Source organism: Littorina saxatilis, linkage group LG12 (assembly GCF_037325665.1).
Source record: "Littorina saxatilis isolate snail1 linkage group LG12, US_GU_Lsax_2.0, whole genome shotgun sequence".
NCBI classification, from domain to species: domain Eukaryota; kingdom Metazoa; phylum Mollusca; class Gastropoda; order Littorinimorpha; family Littorinidae; genus Littorina; species Littorina saxatilis.
The window spans coordinates 18,612,364-18,630,543 of NC_090256.1; the positions used below are offsets into that span (position 1 = coordinate 18,612,364).

The following is an 18,180-nucleotide window of genomic DNA, read 5'->3' on the forward strand; positions in this document are numbered from 1 at the left end:
AGTTTGCTGTAATAATAATATTACCGTGAAGCATGGATGTAAACATATGTACATTAAATTAATATTGCTGAAATTGCTTTAAGATTGATATGGTGTGTAAGTAGAAATATTATAAATAGATGTGATTGATGTTAACCTTTAGGCTGGTTGTCGCGACATATGTCGCGCTACTTTACGTATACTGTCACCTGGTTGTCACAACATATGTCGCGCTACTGGCTCAGTGTGTTCGGTCCGTTCCGATTACCTCCCATGGATGCGAAAACCTATACATGTATGACCGTTGTTTGGTTTTTTGACTCGCATGCGAAGCAAAAGTGAGTCTATGTACTCACCCGAGTCGTCCGTCCTGCCGGCCGGCCGGAAAACTTTAACGTTGGATATTTCTTGGACACTATTCAGTCTATCAGTACCAAATTTGGCAAGATGGTGTATGATGACAAGGCCCCAAAAAACATACATAACACCTTGACCTTGCTTCAAGGTCAAGGTCGCAGGGGCCATAAATGTTGTCTAAAAAACAGCTATTTTCCCCATTTTTGACTCACATGCGAAGCAAAAGTGAGTCTATACATGTACTCACCCGAGTCGTCCGTCCGTCCGGAAAACTTTAACGTTGGATATTTCTTGGACACTATTCAGTCTATCAGTACCAAATTTGGCAAGATGGTGTATGATGACAAGGCCCCAAAAAACATACATAGCATCTTGACCTTGCTTCAAGGTCAAGGTCGCAGGGGCCATAAATGTTGCCTAAAAAACAGCTATTTTTCACATTTTTCCCATTTTCTCTGAAGTTTTTGAGATTCAATACCTCACCTATATATGATATATAGGGCAAAGTAAGCCCCATCTTTTGATACCAGTTTGGTTTACCTTGCTTCAAGGTCAAGGTCACAGGGGCTCTTCAAAGTTGGATTGTATACATATTTTGAAGTGACCTTGACCCTGAACTATGGAAGATAACTGTTTCAAACTTAAAAATTATGTGGGGCACATGTTATGCTTTCATCATGAGACACATTTGGTCACATATGATCAAGGTCAAGGTCACTTTGACCCTTATGAAATGTGACCAAAATAAGGTAGTGAACCACTAAAAGTGACCATATCTCATGGTAGAAAGAGCCAATAAGCACCATTGTACTTCCTATGTCTTGAATTAACAGCTTTGTGTTGCATGACCTTGGATGACCTTGACCTTGGGTCATGTATTTTGGTAGGAAAAATGTGTAAAGCAGTTCTTAGTGTATGATGTCATTGCTACTGCTAGGTTTAGTTATTTGACCTTGACCCTGAAGGTCAAGGTCATGTAAAGGTCAAGCATGTGAGTCGTATGGGCTTTGCCCTTCTTGTTTCTTTGTTAATTCACCCGTGGCTGTGTAACTTGTGTTACAGAATTGCACTAGTGTAAGGGTTAATGATAAAATCAGTATTTCACCCTATCTTTTCATGCGATTTATTTTCTCCCATTCCCAGACTCACTCTCTCTCTCTCTCTCTCTCTCTCTCTCTCTCTCTCTCTCTCTCTCTCTCTCTCTCTCTCTCTCTCTCTCTCTCTCTGAGCTCTGAGCTCGGGTCAACAGGTACATATTGGGCTACACTGGACAGCATTACAAAAATTTGTTGTTGTTTTTGGTGCAGAAGAAGAAGTTTTTTATCTTTGAACATATATTACCTGCTATTCAGACTTGGTCGTGTGTTCCCTGCACACTACAGCAATGTGAAATATAATAATCTCTCTTAGTCTTACTGGAGAGTGAGTTTGCTAAATGTATTGAATATCTCTCTTTGTACGTATTTTATGTATAATCATTGTTAAAACTTGCAGAGTACAGGTTGGGGGAGGGGGGGGGGGGGCGTGAAAAGGGGACTCTGTACTGTCTATAACAACCGCTTTTTTCTGTCCCTTGAGTAGTCGTGGACAGTTCAACTTTATTTCACCCTATCTTTTCATGCGACTTAGACTTATTTTTTCTGTCTCTCCCATTCCCAGACTCTCTTTCTGATCATCCTCTCTCTCCCTCTCTCTCTCAAACCACTTCTCTTTGAGTTGAGATTAGTAGCAAAAATATCCATAACTTATGAATGAATTAATTTGTTTTTAATTTCTTTTCAGTGGGTGGTGACAACCTATGGCACCCTCTTTGTGGCCTACATGATGTTTGGAGGTAAAAAGAAGGCCGCTCCCAAGAAGTAGACTTTCAGAACAGTGTAGTGTTTTTACCATGAACGTAACAGGCGTCAGATCATCATGGATGCTACCCTTTTGCTGGTACACAAAGCTTTTAAGCACTGGGTGTACATGAGAGAATGTCACTGGTATGGAGGCATTGTAATCACGTAGGCTGATTATGTTTTGTAACTGGATAATTGAAAGTGTATCTGTGTGTTTCTGAGATGTGACCTTGACCACTCCAACTCAAGAAATTCTTAGTCCATGATAAATAGTTTGTTGTTGTATTTTACAGAATAAACAACAATTCATGGATTGACATCTTGCCTTTGTCTGTTATATATTGTAGACTGTGTAAGTGGCCTGTGAGAGTGTTGAATGTTTTCGTTGTTAACTCACATGGATCAGATACAGTACTCTCTCTCTCTCTCTCTCTCTCTCTCTCTCTCTCTCTCTCTCTCTCTCTCTCTCTCTCTCTCTCTCTCTCTCTCTCTCTCTCTCTTTCTCTCATACACACACGCGCACACATGTGTGTAACTTCGACATCAATGAACATGCACTTGGCATACCTGCACTTCTTTTCAGCAATTACACAAATTCTCATCAATGTTAAAAAACAAAGGAATACTGTACTCACCAATACAAGAACGAGACAAGACGGTACGAATTTTCGCTTATGGAAGCTTCATCAGGAAAAACAAGAACACAAAAGACAACAAAAAGCAGACGCAACACGGAACGAACAAGGTTTGAAAGAAAATTCTCATCAATGTTGTGAATTTTTGACACTGTATTCTCCTCCTTGTTTCATGGGTTGAAACTCGCACGAGTGGGTTTTTACGTGTATGACAGTTTTTAACGCCGCCATTCAGGCAGCCACACTCCGCTTTGGAGGGAAGCATGCTGGGTATTTTCATGTTTCTATAACCCACCAAACAGGATCTTTTCTGTGCGCACTTGTGCTGGCACGTACACACGAAGGGGGATAAGGCACTAGCAGGTCTGCACATAAGTTGACCTGGGAGATCGAAAAAATCTCCACCTTATCCCACCAGGCCGCTGCAACCCGGATTTGAACTCGCAACCTTTTCGATTAGGAGGCTGATGTCTTATCCATGGGGCCACTCCACCTGTCTACTGTATTATTCAACAGAAGTGTCCTTACTTTTCGCACTGTTTATGTCTGCACACAGTACTCTGGCATAGACGGATTTCCCTCCCAGGAAGAATTTGGCAACTTTTTTTTTTTATACCTTTTTTGTTAATCCCTGGCAGCTGTTGTTTACACTGGGTTTGTGTGACCAATGTGGTTGTGCCAGGTCAGCCATCTTTCACCATGTCCCAGATCAATCTCAATGAGGTTTAAGTGACATGAAGGTGGCAGCAATGTCATGTCATGGTGGGGAATGTGGCATCTTAGTTGCTATCTATTTGAAAACTCGGCTCACCCACATCTTTAAATACCCTACTTGCAGGGATACAGAGACCTTCAGTGGTGTGGTAGAGAAAACTTGCATTCCTGATCTATGAACCAGTGGTATTTTGCTTCTGATGCATTGAATCCTCAAGAAAGTTAGCAAGTGAGACAAACTTAATTGAAACATATTTCTCTTTTAATTCAAGCTATGATTCAACAATCATTTTAGAATATAACTCCTGAAATGATAAATTGAAAACAGCATCTGTGTATAGCATTAACAAGGGATATAACTCTGGGGGTTTCTGTTTTTGACTAAACCTTCTTCTTTTTTAACCTGAGCAGTTAGCCCTTTTGAAACAAACTGACTTGAAACTTGTTTATGATTTGGTTTAAGCTATGGTTCAAAAATTATTTGAGAATATACCACCTGCAATGATAAAATCATAAGCTACAAGTAAAAATGTGTAATACAAGGGAGGTGACTGTTATTTCCTGTGTTTGCCTAACTTTTTGTTAGCATGGCGATTTTCCTTTAATGCGGTAAACATTTTTTAAATCAAAGACAAAACTAGGTGATGAAATACCTTCAAGTTTACAAGATTTTTTAATTTTGTGCAGCTCCAATTTTAAGTTTTTGTTTAAGCAAGGAGAGGCTTCTAAAACCCTTCTTGAAATTTGTTTACCTCTTGTTTTTGAAGACCCCTAGCAAGAGTGATGCAACCAAACACCTTCAAGTATAGAGATTTTTGATTTTGTGCATTCAAGTTTACAACCATTTTTTTTTTGTAGCTCAAATTTTAAGTTTTTGTTAAGCGAGGAGAGGCTTCTAAGGCAAAAAAAAACAAAACAGTCCGTTTATGGTAACATAGGCCCCAAAATAGGGTCGGTAGGTCGGGATTTTATTTACTTTTTAAAAAAAAAAAAAAAATTTTTTTGAAGTTATTTTGCCCAAAAAAAGACTTTTTTTTTTCTTTCAAAATGCCAAAAAAAGTCTAGGGTCGCGCGAAAAAAAATAGGGTCGGTCGGGATACCGTAAACAGACCTTTTTTTTGGGGGGGGGGGGGGGGGGGGGTATGACGGCTTACTAGTGCCAAAACCTCATAATTGTAATTATCAAGGGAAAATTAGTAATGTTCTCTTGATAATTACCATTTTCACGTGTTTATTACTAATTTTCCAGGAATAATTACTAACTTTCACCTGTTAATTACTAATTTTTAGTTTTGGCTCACTTCCTGACGGATTGCTAGTGCCAAAACTAAAAATTAGTAATTTTCCCGTGAAAATGAGTAACTAACAGGTGAAAACAGTAACTGACAGCGTTAATTAGTAATTATCACGTGATAATGGGTAACCCCAGGTTTTGGCACTAGTAAGCCGTCATAGGGCTTACTAGTGCCAAAACCTCATAATTGTAATTATCAAGGGAAAATTAGTAATTTTCCCTTGATAATTACCATTTTTACGTGTTAATTACTAATTTTCCCGGGAAAATTACTAACTTTCACCTGTTAATTACTAATTTTTAGTTTTGGCTCACTTTCTGACGGATTGCTAGTGCCAAAACTAAAAATTAGTCATTTTCCCGTGAAAATTACTAATTATCCCGTGAAAATGAGTAACTAACGAGTGAAAACAGTAACTGACAGCGTTAATTAGTAATTATCACGTGATAATGGGTAACCCCAGGTTTTGGCACTAGTAAGCCGTTATAGGAGGGCCTAAAACCCTTCTTTAATTTGTTTACCACTTGTTTTTGTAGACCCCCTAGCAAGAGTGATACAACCATCCATCTTCAAGTATAGAGGTTTTTGATTTTTGATAAACACCTTCAAGTTCCCCCCCCCCCCCCCCCCCCCCCCCCCCCCCCCAAACAAACAAAAAAAATTTAAGACAATATGTGTGTGCTGTTTTCAGTTTTAAAGCCAGGAGAGGCTCAAATAGCCCCTGTTGAATTGCAAAAATTCATTTTCAGCTGGTCAGTTACAAATACCTTCAAGTTTACAAGATTTATATGTTATGCATCTCTTAAAAATTTGTTTGTTCTAAGATTTCGTCAGGAGAGGCCACCTAATCCCTCACTAAAATGCTAAAATTCATTTTTGGCGGGGGGACGCAGCTCCCCTAGACCCCCCAGCAAGGGCGCTGCCCCTCCACCCTGCCGGAGCCTTGGCAGCCCCTAGACCCCGGCCTTCCAAAATGTTCAGTCCTGGCAACATTTTGGGCTCCCACCCATGGTCAACTCACATATGCTTGCATGCAGACGCGCACACACACACACACACACACACACACACACACACACCCACACACACATTGTTTGGTGAAATAATGACTTGAAAGAAGAAGAAAAAATATGACATAACAAAAATGGAACATCATGGCTATACGCAGTATACGGTAATCAAGTGCAAGAATAAATTCTTATCCAGCCAAGCTGACATGACTCGTCAGTGTGTATACGGTGCGTCCCGCTAGCGCTACGTGTCATTTGTGCTACGTATCGTTTGCACTATTTTCTGTAGTGCCTATCGACACAAATTGCAAAAAACAGTAGTGCTATCGGCACGTAGTGCTATTGCCACAATTCACACATGCCATTATCACTACGTCTCAATAGAACTACGTGTCGATATCACCATTTTTGAAAAACCAATATACTGTAGCGCTACGTGCCGATAACGCTTTTGTATCCAGTTGGCCGCTGTCAGCGTGAGTTCGTCCCCACGTTCGGCGAGAGATTTCTCAGAGTCAACTTTGTGTGCAGACTCTCCTCGCTGTCCGAACACCGTACCCCCGTGTGTACACGCAAGCACAAGACCAAGTGCGCACGACAAAGATCCTGTAATCCATGTCAGAGTTCGGTGGGTTATAGAAACACGAAAATACCCAGCATGCTTCCTCCGAAAAGGGCGTATGGCTGCCTAAATGGCGGGGTAAAAAACGGTCATACACGTAACATTCCACTTGTGCAAACAAAACGAGTGTACGTGGGAGTTTCAGCCCACGAACGCAGAAGAAGAAGAACTTGGATAGCACTATACTACATGTTCAAACGGCAGACACTTCCCTTTGTGTGTGCGTGTGAGTGTGTATCTATATCTATATACGGCTTGTGTGTGTGTGTGTGTCTGTGTGTCTGTCTTTCTGTTAGAGGGGGAGAGAGAGAAAGGGATTGACAGACAGACAGACAGAGAAAGAGCGAGAAAGCGAAAGAGAGAGACAGTTAACAGAGAGAGAAAGAGAGAGAGAGAGAGAGAGAGAGAGAGAGAGAGAGAGAGAGATGGAGGGTGCTTTTTGGCTCACGAAGTGTAGCCTATGCGATCGTAACTTTGTCTGTCTGTGCGTTTGTGCGTTTGTGCGTGTGTGTGTGCGTGTGTGTGTGTGTTTGTGCGTGTGTATGTCTGTGGTAGAAACTTTAACATTTCCGAGTCTATGTGTGAGTGGTTATCCAAGACTATGGATAAAGCTCGCATAAGATTACGTCACGGTCAAAAGTGTTTGACGTCAATTAATGCATCATGACGGCATTCCTCCCTGTAGTCTTTCTCTCTCTCTCTCTCTCTCAGTCTCTCTCTCTCTCTCTCTCTCTCTCTCTCTCTCTCTGTTAACTGTCTCTCTCTTTCGCTTTCTCGCTCTTTCTCTGTCTGTCTGTCTGTCAATCCCTTTCTCTCTCTCCCCCTCTAATTTCATAAAAGAATTTGGGAGAGAAGAAAAGGTTTCAATATCCTCGGTTATACCTTGTGTCAATACTTGTATTTAAAAATAACACTGTCTTACAATTTGTCAAAAACAAAGCCCTTTTTTTCTAATGTGACAGGGGAGGCTACCGCTCCTTTCACAGCAGACTCTGCACCCGTCGGAGTTGTTGGCCTTTAAGTCAACACATCTGGATTGTGGAATTCTGTTTGTGATGGGGTCTGGTGGTTTCCGATTGTCCGTATGTTCTGAAAATCATGCAGAGACTTTCTTCCAAAAATTACAAATCTCTGCCAAAATGAAAGGAACAACAAAATATTCCTTCAGAGAGAGAGAGAGAGAGAGAGAGAGAGAGAGACAAGACAAGACAAAGACAAATTCTTTATTAACAAGGGTAATGGCATAAGCAAACAGGTGCTTTTTTTACATCCAGCCCTCGCCCGTGGGAGGGTTTAATCTAATGATAATACGTTTGAAAAATGTTAGAATATGAATCAAAGAAGTAATAAAAAGCGAACAAACGATTAACAGACTAAACAAACACACAAAAACATACGTACAAACTAACATAACATAACAGAGAGAGACTGAGAGAGAGAGAGAGAGAGAGAGAGAGAGAGAGAGAGAGAGAGAGAGAGAGAGAACTCAGAACTCAGAATGGTTTATTATATTAAGGCCAGAGAGAGAGAGAGAGAGAGAGAGAGAGACACAGAGAGAGAGAGACAGTGTGAGTGAGCGAGCGAGTGAGCAAGAGAGAGAGCGAGATAGACACTGACACACACACACACACTCACACACACACACACACACACACACACACACACACACACTGAAACAGACACACGCACGCACACACATACACAGATATACATATACACACACAAACCAGAAGGAGACAAATTATTTGTAGCACTAATCAACGTAGCGATAGCAGCACGTAGCACAAAGGACACGTAGGACAAATGACACGAAGCACAAATGACACGTAGCGCTAGCGATACGCACCCGTGTGTATAACACTACAGAAGGTGTACAGTTCAGGCTGTTCAGGCTGTAGATAATACTTGTTGAACTTTATCACACACTGATAACCCTCAGCATCAACACTACAGGTGAACACACTTTGTTTAGTCTTTCTCTCGCCTGAGTGGGGTTGCTCCACACAAATTTTGTACAACAGTAACTGAAAAAAATAAGCTTGAAGTTGCCTGCTTTGTGTTGAGTAAAACAACAAAATATTGGCGTTATAGGCATTTCTCGTGTGAGTCAATCTATCGAGACAGATTTGTGACTTCAGCTCTGGACTCAAGATGGCTCGAGGAGTGGTGCTGTTTTTCAGTGGACTTCTTATTGTGATTGGTGTTTTCATTCCCATGTCTGTCCTCCAGGACACCAAGACTTCTGGTGTATCTAAAAAGGCCAAAGCTGGGAAAGGTAAGTGCATTAGAGATAATCATGTAATTGTTCATTGTGTGTGTGTTTTTTTTAGTTTTTTTTTAGTCAAGTGTTGCACACGTACACTTTATCTATGGAAGTAAGCCAATGTGTTTCGTGGCGTATCACACACAAGCGTCAGTATGTCCATTGTAATGTGTGTGGACGATGAAGCAGATTCTTGAATGAGAAATCTGTGATTCCAGGCCGGACTGACAATTGTTTCGTTCCCTTTGGGTGTCACATTTTCAAGTTATTTTTGATAAAACTCTTTTCAAACCAACACTATTTAAGTCCCAGCTGTTTTATTATTAGTGTAACCTCTGTATTGTTGTTTTGTTTGATTCTAATTGACATTTTATAAGTGTTTTTATTTATTTAGAAGTGAAATGTAGGCCTATTGATGATTGCCTTTTTGTCCCAACCGGGGGCCAATATTTGCCCAATGTGTGTGTATGGGGGGGATACATTGGTCCACTCAGATCTTGGATGTGGGCATACGTGCATGTCTGGAGTACTTCGGGTGTTCTTATTTCGTATGTATTTATGTTTTTGGTTTTTGTCATATGTTGTTTTGGTTGTTTAAGAACTTTTCCATCCATTGTTTAAATTGTATAGACAATCAATTATCTTATGTTTATGTATTTTGTCTTGAAAATTGAAGCTCGACTAAGCTGCCCACCATTTGAGACGCCTGTGGCGGTGGTGGGTCACTACCAGTGCCTGGAGAAGCGGAGGAAAAGCTATGGCGAGATCTACGCCTGCAAGCTGGTCTGCCCCTCCCCCATGCAGTCACGCCCCAAGAAGCAGCGAGTCCTCCATCGCTGTTATAAGGGCCGCTGGACCGTCTTCAACGACCATGTGCACTGTGTTTGTATGTATCACTTTGAAAGCCGGGATCTCCCACCACCAGTAATTCTTTTCATTACTACCTCATTTGACAATGAATGCCTTCTTTTGAACGCCTAAAGTTGGGCTTGTGTTGTTGTTGTTGTTGTTGTTGTTGTTGTTGTTGTTGTTGTTGTTGTTGTTGTTGTTGGGGGGGGGGGGGGTTGATGTGAGAATTTCGGAGCAATACATATTAGACTGTTGTCTTTTGATTCGAAAGTCGAAACAAGAAATTCCTCCGAGGTAGGAAAAACACCCCCGTCCTTACCATTCTCACTGCCACCAACTGAGAAGGTTATTTCCCTTTGACCATTAATATGTCCCTCTATAAGTCCTTGTAGAATCTTAATCCACCAATAACTCCCAAACCGTGTGTTTGACTGGTCCCAATTTTTGTAAGGACCGTCTCAGGAATGTATAGAACCTGTTCACCAAGTTTGGTGACGATCGGTCCGTTCATTCTTGAGATCTATATGCGAACACAAACACACAAACAAACAAACACATCGACCGAATCCTATACACACCCCTATACCGGGGGTGTAAAAAAGACGGGAACAGAACTGTGGTCTGCAATTGCAACCATTCATTACCAAGCCGGCACCTTTTCTCTGTCGTTGTGAAGGCTGTATTACACCTCAAGTCCCACGACTGTTCTGAGGGAGACTGAAGTCTGTGAGGATTGGGAGAGCTGAGGTGGGACAAATAAGCGTTTATGTCCTTGAAGAGACTGATGTCCAGTTTACAGCAGGTGTGCTCTCTAATGAAACTATTAGATAATATAAGTAGATTCGATGAGACTCTCAACAGAAATCTCATGTCAATTTTTCACTCACACAAATTTCACACACGTTTTTAATTAGGTTTTGACCGCAGTATTGAAATGCTCACACACGCTTTGGTTGCTTACGTCTCTCATGTCTAACTTTCAGTGATTAAAAAGTTGACAATTGTCTGCTTCTGGTCGAACTTTTTAGTTGAAATTATGTTGTGTGTGAGTGTGTGTGCAGCAAGCAAGTCAGTGTTTCTCGTGGAACAACAGTCAGCATCACCGGAACTGCTGAACAAGCTTGTGACCACTCACCTTAACCACAGCTACAGCTACCTGGCCATGGTTAGTTATCTGCGTACAATGATATGGAACCCTCATTTTAGGACGGAATCGTGGGTTTTTTTTACCAAGTGTATTGTTGACAACACCTGTGAAGTTTACCTCTAATAATTTTCTCATAATGTTGTAAATCTCAAAAGGGGGTTCTAATCTTTAATATTTGAAAAAAAAGAAAAAAAAGAAAAAAGAAAAAAAAAGACAAGAAAAGAGTAGTTCCGCATTGATCGATCACCTTACATTGTTACCTTAAACAGCTAGGGCCAGCAGGTTAGTTTTTACGCACATCAGTAGAATTAGTAATTTTATATCGACAGCTGCTGCCAGTTAAATTACAGGTTTGTTTCTTCTGCTTGTGTGATAACAGGTCTGTTCTTTTACTCAAACTATGTTTCATTTCTTCAGCGTTTTCTGCGTCAGTTTCACTGTCGAATTCTACCTATAAGTTGTGAAGTTTCTCTACCTTTGTCCACGCAGGCTGTGCACGTGCAGCGTCAAGTTTCTGTCAATCTCGTTTACATTGTAGCTGCATACATGATGCCAGAGATGGACAATAACCCGTGTGAAATTCATCGTCCTACTGAGTGAATTTCAAGCAGTCGCTCTTCTTTCACTACTGGTTTAATTCAGGACTAATCCCAGAAATACCAGCAACCATTCATCGTTACTCAATTTCAACTGATAGGCATCTACGTGTGTATTAATCATAATACCTCATAAAGTCAAAAAGCGATTGTTTGGTACGTGTAATATAGGCCCATGTTACAGATTTAATAGTTAACTTTTCAAATGTTACAAACCTCGCCCCTTCATCCTTTTGTTTCCGTTCCACCAACCTCCCCCACTTTTTATATCGTATAACAAATCATTGTCCTGTATAGGCGTGTATAAGACTGAGGACTGACATTAAGCCCCAACTAGTCAGTTTAATAGACAGAGAATAAGAATGAATGGACTGTCATTTTGTTCAATGTCTGAATTATTTCATGCTTAGATCCAAAAACAAATAGACTGCCAACGTTTAAAAATCCAGAATAATTATAATTTCTGTGTAATACAACAACAACAAATGTCTGTATTTTTTTCCCCTCATTTTCATTACTTTATTGTCCCATCGCTGGGAAATTCGGGTCGCTTCCTCCCAGTGGAAAGCTAGCAGCAACGGAGTCGCGCTACCCAGGTGTCTGCGTGTTTAGGTGTATTCAGCCACCTGCACTTATGGCAGAATGACCAAGGTCTTTTACGTGCCATTGTGATGACACGGGGGTGGGACATGGCTTCCGTCTCTGGGTCTGCACATACAGTTGACCTGTGTCCGTCCCGGCCCGAATTCGATCCTGCGACCTTTCGATCACAAGTCCAGTGCTCTACCAACTGAGCTAGTGTTTCTTTGTCTGTGCACTTAAAAGACGGCTATCTGTGAACGTGACGTTTTGTTTTGTCAATACAGTGTAATTAAATATTCATTCGCTCGGCTTCCTGACGAGTGGACGTAAACTGATTCTATCAAGATAAGTTTTGTGTGAATATCTGTTTGTCTGTTCACTTAAAAGACCGTTGGGTCGAACTATCTGTGAATGTATTGTTTTGTCAATAACAAACGTTACAACAACCTACCTTTTTTGATTCTTTATTCATTATTCATTATTTCAGGCCTACTTCTTTGACCGTGCTGATGTCCAGCTTCCAGGGTTCCATAAGTACTTTATGGGTCTGTATAAGAACAGCGTGGATCTGGCTCAAGACATCATGGCCTACATCAACAAGCGAGGCGGATACATTGACCTGCAAGAACTGGTGTGTACAGTACGAGGCCTAGTACCTGGGATGTGTGGCCCGTCCGATGAGTGGACACCTCCCTTAAAAGGACACCTTCTCTTGTCCATTTCTCTATTATCTCTACCATAATATACCTGTCGTGACAGGCCACCTGCAATGTAGGGGCATCTTTTGGCTGATCTCAATGGTGTCCTTTCCGGCATCGCAAGTACCACTGTACTTTGAAATGGTGCAGGTGTTAGTTCTTTTGTCTGTCCGCCTGCAGTATTTGGTGGTCGTGTCACTGGTTACACTTGCAATCTATCTACGCAGTGCCGCTAAACACACAAAAAAACCACTTTTTTTTGTTAAACGCAATAAAAACTCAAGCAGTCTTACATATTCAAGGGCAATAACGTTATAGCTGTTTTCTTTGCTTCTCTCTTGCTTAACAGTTATAACACTTAATCAACACATTCAAGGGTGTGTGTGTTACAGTATGTGCGTGTGTAACAGTGTCTGTATGTGTGAGTGTGTGTGTGTGTGTGTGTGACTGACAATGTGTGTTTGTGCGTGCGTGCGTGTGTGTGTGACCCAATTCTGTTTGTCACTTTGTTTCTTTGCTTGTTTCTTTATGTCTTTTTGTTCTTTCTGACGGACAGATGAATCTGTAGTCCCCAAGTAAGTCTTATCTACCCGTCTACAAAATCTACCCTTTCTCTTATTTGCTGTTGAAGCCAAGACCAAGGCTGGCCGAGAAGCTTCATGTTGGCCACGAGGAGGGGCGTGTGGGTCTGGTTGCCATGGAAACAGCCGTTGACATGGAGAAGGAGTCCCAGCAACTCGCACTGGACATTATAGACCGTGTGGAAAAACGCACAGTACAGGATCCCCATGTAAGTTAGAATAGACGATAGGGCGGGGATGTAGTTCAGTCGGTAGCGCGCTGGATTTGTATCCAGTTGGCCGCTGTCAGCGTGAGTTCGTCCCCACGTTCGGCGAGAGATTTATTTCTCAGAGTCAACTTTGTGTGCAGACTCTCCTCGGTGTCCGAACGCAAGCACGCAAGCACAAGACCAAGTGCGCACAAAAAAGATTCTGTAATCTATGTCAGAGTTCGGTGGGTTATAGAAACACGAAAATACCCAGCATGCTTCCTCCGAAAACGGCGTATGGCTGCCGAAATGGCGGGGTAAAAAACGGTCATACACGTAAAATTCCACTCGACTCGTGCAAAAAACACGAGTGTACGTGGGAGTTTCAGCCCACGAACGCAGAAGAAGAAGAAGAAGAAGAAGAATAGACGATTTTCGAAAATAATAATAATAATGGGACTATGTATATGGCGCAAAGTACTAATAGAACCGTTCTTAGCGCCTCATGCTTACAAAATATAAATAAATTATTCCTGTACACAATTCCAAATCAAATAATAATACACATCGAAATACATGTATATGTATACATTTTACAAAGTTTTAACCCACATCATTTCAAGTCAAATAATTATACTCCGTCTGATTTGCATGTGTTGTGAAAGAGGGACCTTTTCTTGCTAAGCCTTGGAGGGGAAAGCCCAAGCAAGGTGTGTGAAGGCCGGAAACACGTGCGTATTTCCACGTGGTTCCTTCGCTAGTGCAATTGGCCCCTCCAATATTTACACCCCCGGTATAGGGGTGTGTATAGGTTTCGGTCGATGTGTTTGTTTGTTTGTTTGTGTGTTTGTGTGTTTGTGTTCGCATATAGATCTCAAGAATGAACGGGACCGATCGTCACCAAACTTGGTGAACAGGTTCTATACATTCCTGAGACGGTCCTTACAAAAATTGGGACCAGTCAAACACACGGTTAGGGAGTTATTGGTGGATCAAGATTCTACAAGGACTTATAGAGAAACATATTCATGGTCAAAGGGAAAGAACCTTCTCAGTTGGTGGCAGTGAGAATGGGTGCAGTGAGAATGGTTATTTCCCTTTGACCAACGGGGGTGTTTTTCCTACCTCGAAGGAATTTCTTGTTATACGAAGTTTTGTCAAATATTGGTCACTCTCCCACAACCCATACAAACTCGACGGAGTTATTTTTGGAATTCGTCTTTTTGATGTTCGTTAACACGAACTATTTGAGAGTGTGGGTTGTTACTATCACAACGATATTTGTTCACCAGCAGGATTTTTAAATTAAAATCTATGATAGGACACAGATTTTTTTGTTTTTACATTTAGTCAAGTTTTGACTAAATGTTTTAACATAGAGGGGGAATCGAGACGAGGGTCGTGGTGTGTGTGTGTGTGTGTGTGTGTGTGTGAGTGTGTTTGTGTGTGTGTGTGTGTGTGTGTGTCTGTGTGTCTGTGCGTGTGTGTGTGTAGAGCGATTCAGACTAAACTACTGGACCGATCTTTATGAAATTTGACATGAGAGTTCCTGTGAATGATATCCCCGGATATTTTTTTTTCATTTTTTCGATAAATACCTTTTGATGACGTCATATCCTACTTTTTGTAAAAGTTGAGGCGGCACTGTCACACTCTCATTTTTCAATCAAATTGATTGAAATTTTGGCAAAGCAATCTTTGACAAAGGCCGGCCTTTGGTGTTGCATTTCAGCTTGGAGGCTTAAAAACTAATGAATTTGTTTGGTCATTAAAAATCGGAAACTTGTAATTAAAATTATTTTGTTATTAAACGATCCAAAAACAATTTCATCTTATTCTTCGTCATTTTCTGATTCCAAAAACATATGTTATATTTGGATTACAAACAAGCTCTGAAAATTAGAAATATAAAAATTATGATTAAAATTAATTTTCCGAAATCGATTTAAAAAAAATGCCATCTTATTCATTGTGATTCCAAAACATATAGATATGATATGTTTGGATTAAAAACAAACTCGGTAAGACATACAAAACAGCGTGTTATCCTGCTCAGCGTGACCACTGCCGCACTATTCTGCATGGCTTGTCGATTTCACTGCCTTTGCCACGAGCGGTGGACTGACGAAACTACGAGTATGTGGTCTTGGTGAAAAAAGCAGTGCGTTCAGTTTCATTCTGTGAGTTCGACAGCTTGACTAAATGTTGTTATTTCGCCTTACGCGACTTGTTTGTTTTTGGTATGATTGTTTTTTCATTTCAACTAAAGGTAACTGATTATTCAATCGTTTGTTTAACTAAAGATAAAGAATAGTAGCTAAATCGTTGTTGTTTAGTTCATGTAAAATTAAACAACCAACAACAACATTTTCTGTTCCGGGTTTCAGTTGGTGCATACTCTGGAACACAACCACATGGACTACAAGATCAAGGTCATCAAAGAACTCGTCGATTACGTCAGCCATTTGCGTGCATTTGAACAAACTGGACAGGGCGACTATGAACTGGGAGAATACGACATTGACAACAGTCTTCAATAGTTCAGTGTTAATTGATGGTCCTAACTTCTTCTTCTTTTTTTCTTTTTTTTATCATATCCTTCAGGCTAGCCCTTAAGAGGCGTAACCTTGTGCCTGTTGGACATTAATATTCTCAATTCATGGTCCTGACAATAATCAACAAGTCGCGTGAAGCGAAATTACTATATTTAGCCAAGCTTTCGAACTCACAGAATAAAAGTGAACGCACTGCATTTTTTTCAACAAAACCGTACAGCATCGTAGAAAAGGCAGTGAAATTGACAAACCAGTATAGCGCGGTAGTGGTTGCGCTGAGCAGGATAGCACGCTTTTCTGGATCTCTATTCTTTTTAACTTTCTGAACTTGTATTTAATCCAAACATAACATATCTATATGTTTCTGGAATCAGAAGCCTAAAAGGAATAAGATGAAATTATTTTAAAATCGATTTCTGAAATTTAATTTTAATCATAATTTTTTATATTTTTAATTTTCTGAGCTTGTTTTTAATCCGAATATGACATATTTATATGTTTTTGAAATCAGAACAAAATAAAAAATAAAATGAAATTATTTTTGAATCGTTTTATAAAACAAATAATTTTAATTACAATTTTCAGATTTTTAATGACCAACCTCATTAATTAATTTTTAAGCGTCCAAGCTCAAATGCAATACCAAAGTTCGGCCTTTGTCGAAGATTGCTTAACCAATATTTTAAGCGATTTGATCAAAAACTGAGGGTGTGACAGTGCCGCCTCAACTTTCACAAAAATCCGGATATGGCGTCATAAAATACATTTATCGTAAAAAAAGAAAAATTACTCTGGGGATATTATACCCAGGATATGTCATGTGAAGTTTAATAAAAAAAAATCCGTCTGGTAGTTTCCTCGGAAACGCTCTACACATATACACACACACATACATACACACATACACCACGACCCTCGTCTCGATTCCCCCTCTATGTTAAAACATTTAGTCAAAACTTGACTAAATGTTAAAAGGAAAGAAGTTGTTGAGCATCCAGTTAGAAATGCAACAACCGTTCATATATTACAATTGAAAAGGTAGAAATGAAATTATCATTCATGTATTAAAAGAATAAATTCTTTTCTTCTTGGATGTATTATCCATAACAAAACAAAATAGAGAGAGGGGTTATGTCAATCCCTTCTCGCATCCTTATTTATATATTTTGATAAAATCGTACGTATACTTTAGATAATGTTACCTTCAGTTTGAAGTTCTTTGTTTTTTAAGAGGTGGGGGTAGGTTGGGAGGATGACACTTTAATCAAAAATAAGGAGGAACTGACACTGTCCCACAGTTTTGATGGAGTTTTGGTATGTGTTGTAAACAGCTAACAAGGTGTTGAAATAATTACAGATGAGTGTTTCTAGTCTAAGCAAAGGAGAAAAGAAATCAAACGTTTCTAATAAAATTCTCAGAAAAATCCATGATAAGAACCATATTAATAAACAATTAATAGATACTTTCAGAAAACCAAAATACTGCTCCGTGTTAAGAAAGTAACGATCACTTTTATGTTTTGTTTGTTTGTTGTTGTTGTTTTTATTTGTATTTTTATCTAACAAAACTTTGTTTATAATTATATAACATCTTTACATCTTCTAATAGTTTCTGTTTGTTTGGACACCCGCACGTGTTTCTTAGGTTAATACTGTACTAAAGAACTTTACCTAAATTCTACATGTATGATGTTGATAGCATATTATTCCCACTCAGGAGTAACACCCGGGTGCAGCAGATATCTGTATGCAAGAAATTAAAACACCTAAACAGAACGTGCACCTACAGGAAATGCACTCACAGGAAATGCACCCATTATGATTTTAGGTCGAACTAGACCCCTTCTGTCTAATTATTAGTGCACTTGAATTGTTGACATGAGTTTAATTAATTCAGTCCAGATAAACTGTGGCTCCGTTTTAGCTGTTGGATCCAACACTATTGGTGCATCTAGTGCTCTGTTTTTCATTCTTTTTTTATTTTTAAATCTTTTAATTTCTTGATGAAATTGGATATAATAAAAAGTGAAAACACAACATTCCATGTGTGCATTCGCGAATGTGAGTGTGTATTTGTGTGAGATTGTGTAAGAGAGTGTTGTTGGTGGTGGTGTTGTTGTTGTTGAACTTGAGTTTCACGCACAGGCACCAGAAGAAAGGAAAAAAAGACCGTTTTTACCCCGCGTAGTTTTTATGAAAAGGCTCTTGCAAGACTACTTAACGAATGTCCTATCTTACGATTTGAGAGATTAGTGTTTTGTTGCCAAA

General features: G+C 39.9%; 1 protein-coding gene and 1 long non-coding RNA gene across 2 annotated transcripts in view; both read left to right on the forward strand.

Moving 5' to 3' along the window:
• LOC138981415 (uncharacterized) overlaps positions 1 to 2,496 on the forward strand; it is a 7,204-nt gene extending 4,708 nt beyond the window's left edge. The window contains exon 3 of the long non-coding RNA XR_011460629.1: positions 2,119 to 2,496. This is a non-coding gene — a long non-coding RNA (uncharacterized lncRNA). The remainder of the gene's footprint in view (positions 1 to 2,118) is intronic.
• Positions 2,497 to 8,393: 5,897 nt separating this feature from the next.
• LOC138981416 (soma ferritin-like) lies at positions 8,394 to 17,949 on the forward strand. The gene is made up of 6 exons (XM_070354331.1): positions 8,394 to 8,728; positions 9,393 to 9,602; positions 10,627 to 10,730; positions 12,378 to 12,521; positions 13,220 to 13,378; positions 15,745 to 17,949. Exons 1-6 carry the CDS (start codon positions 8,605 to 8,607, stop codon positions 15,895 to 15,897), a joined length of 894 nt encoding a protein of 297 aa, XP_070210432.1. The 5' UTR covers positions 8,394 to 8,604; the 3' UTR covers positions 15,898 to 17,949.
• The last annotated feature ends 231 nt before the right edge of the window (positions 17,950 to 18,180 follow it).

What these genes read in the sequence shown, in the direction of transcription:
- LOC138981416 (XM_070354331.1), top strand. Translation starts at nt 8,605, where the DNA reads ATGGCTCGAGGAGTGGTGCTGTTTTTCAGTGGACTTCTTATTGTGATT. An exon ending in AAAGGCCAAAGCTGGGAAAG is followed by an intron (nt 8,729 to 9,392) that starts GTAAGTGCATTA and finishes TGAAAATTGAAG; the next exon opens with CTCGACTAAGCTGCCCACCA. An exon ending in GCTACAGCTACCTGGCCATG is followed by an intron (nt 10,731 to 12,377) that starts GTTAGTTATCTG and finishes TCATTATTTCAG; the next exon opens with GCCTACTTCTTTGACCGTGC.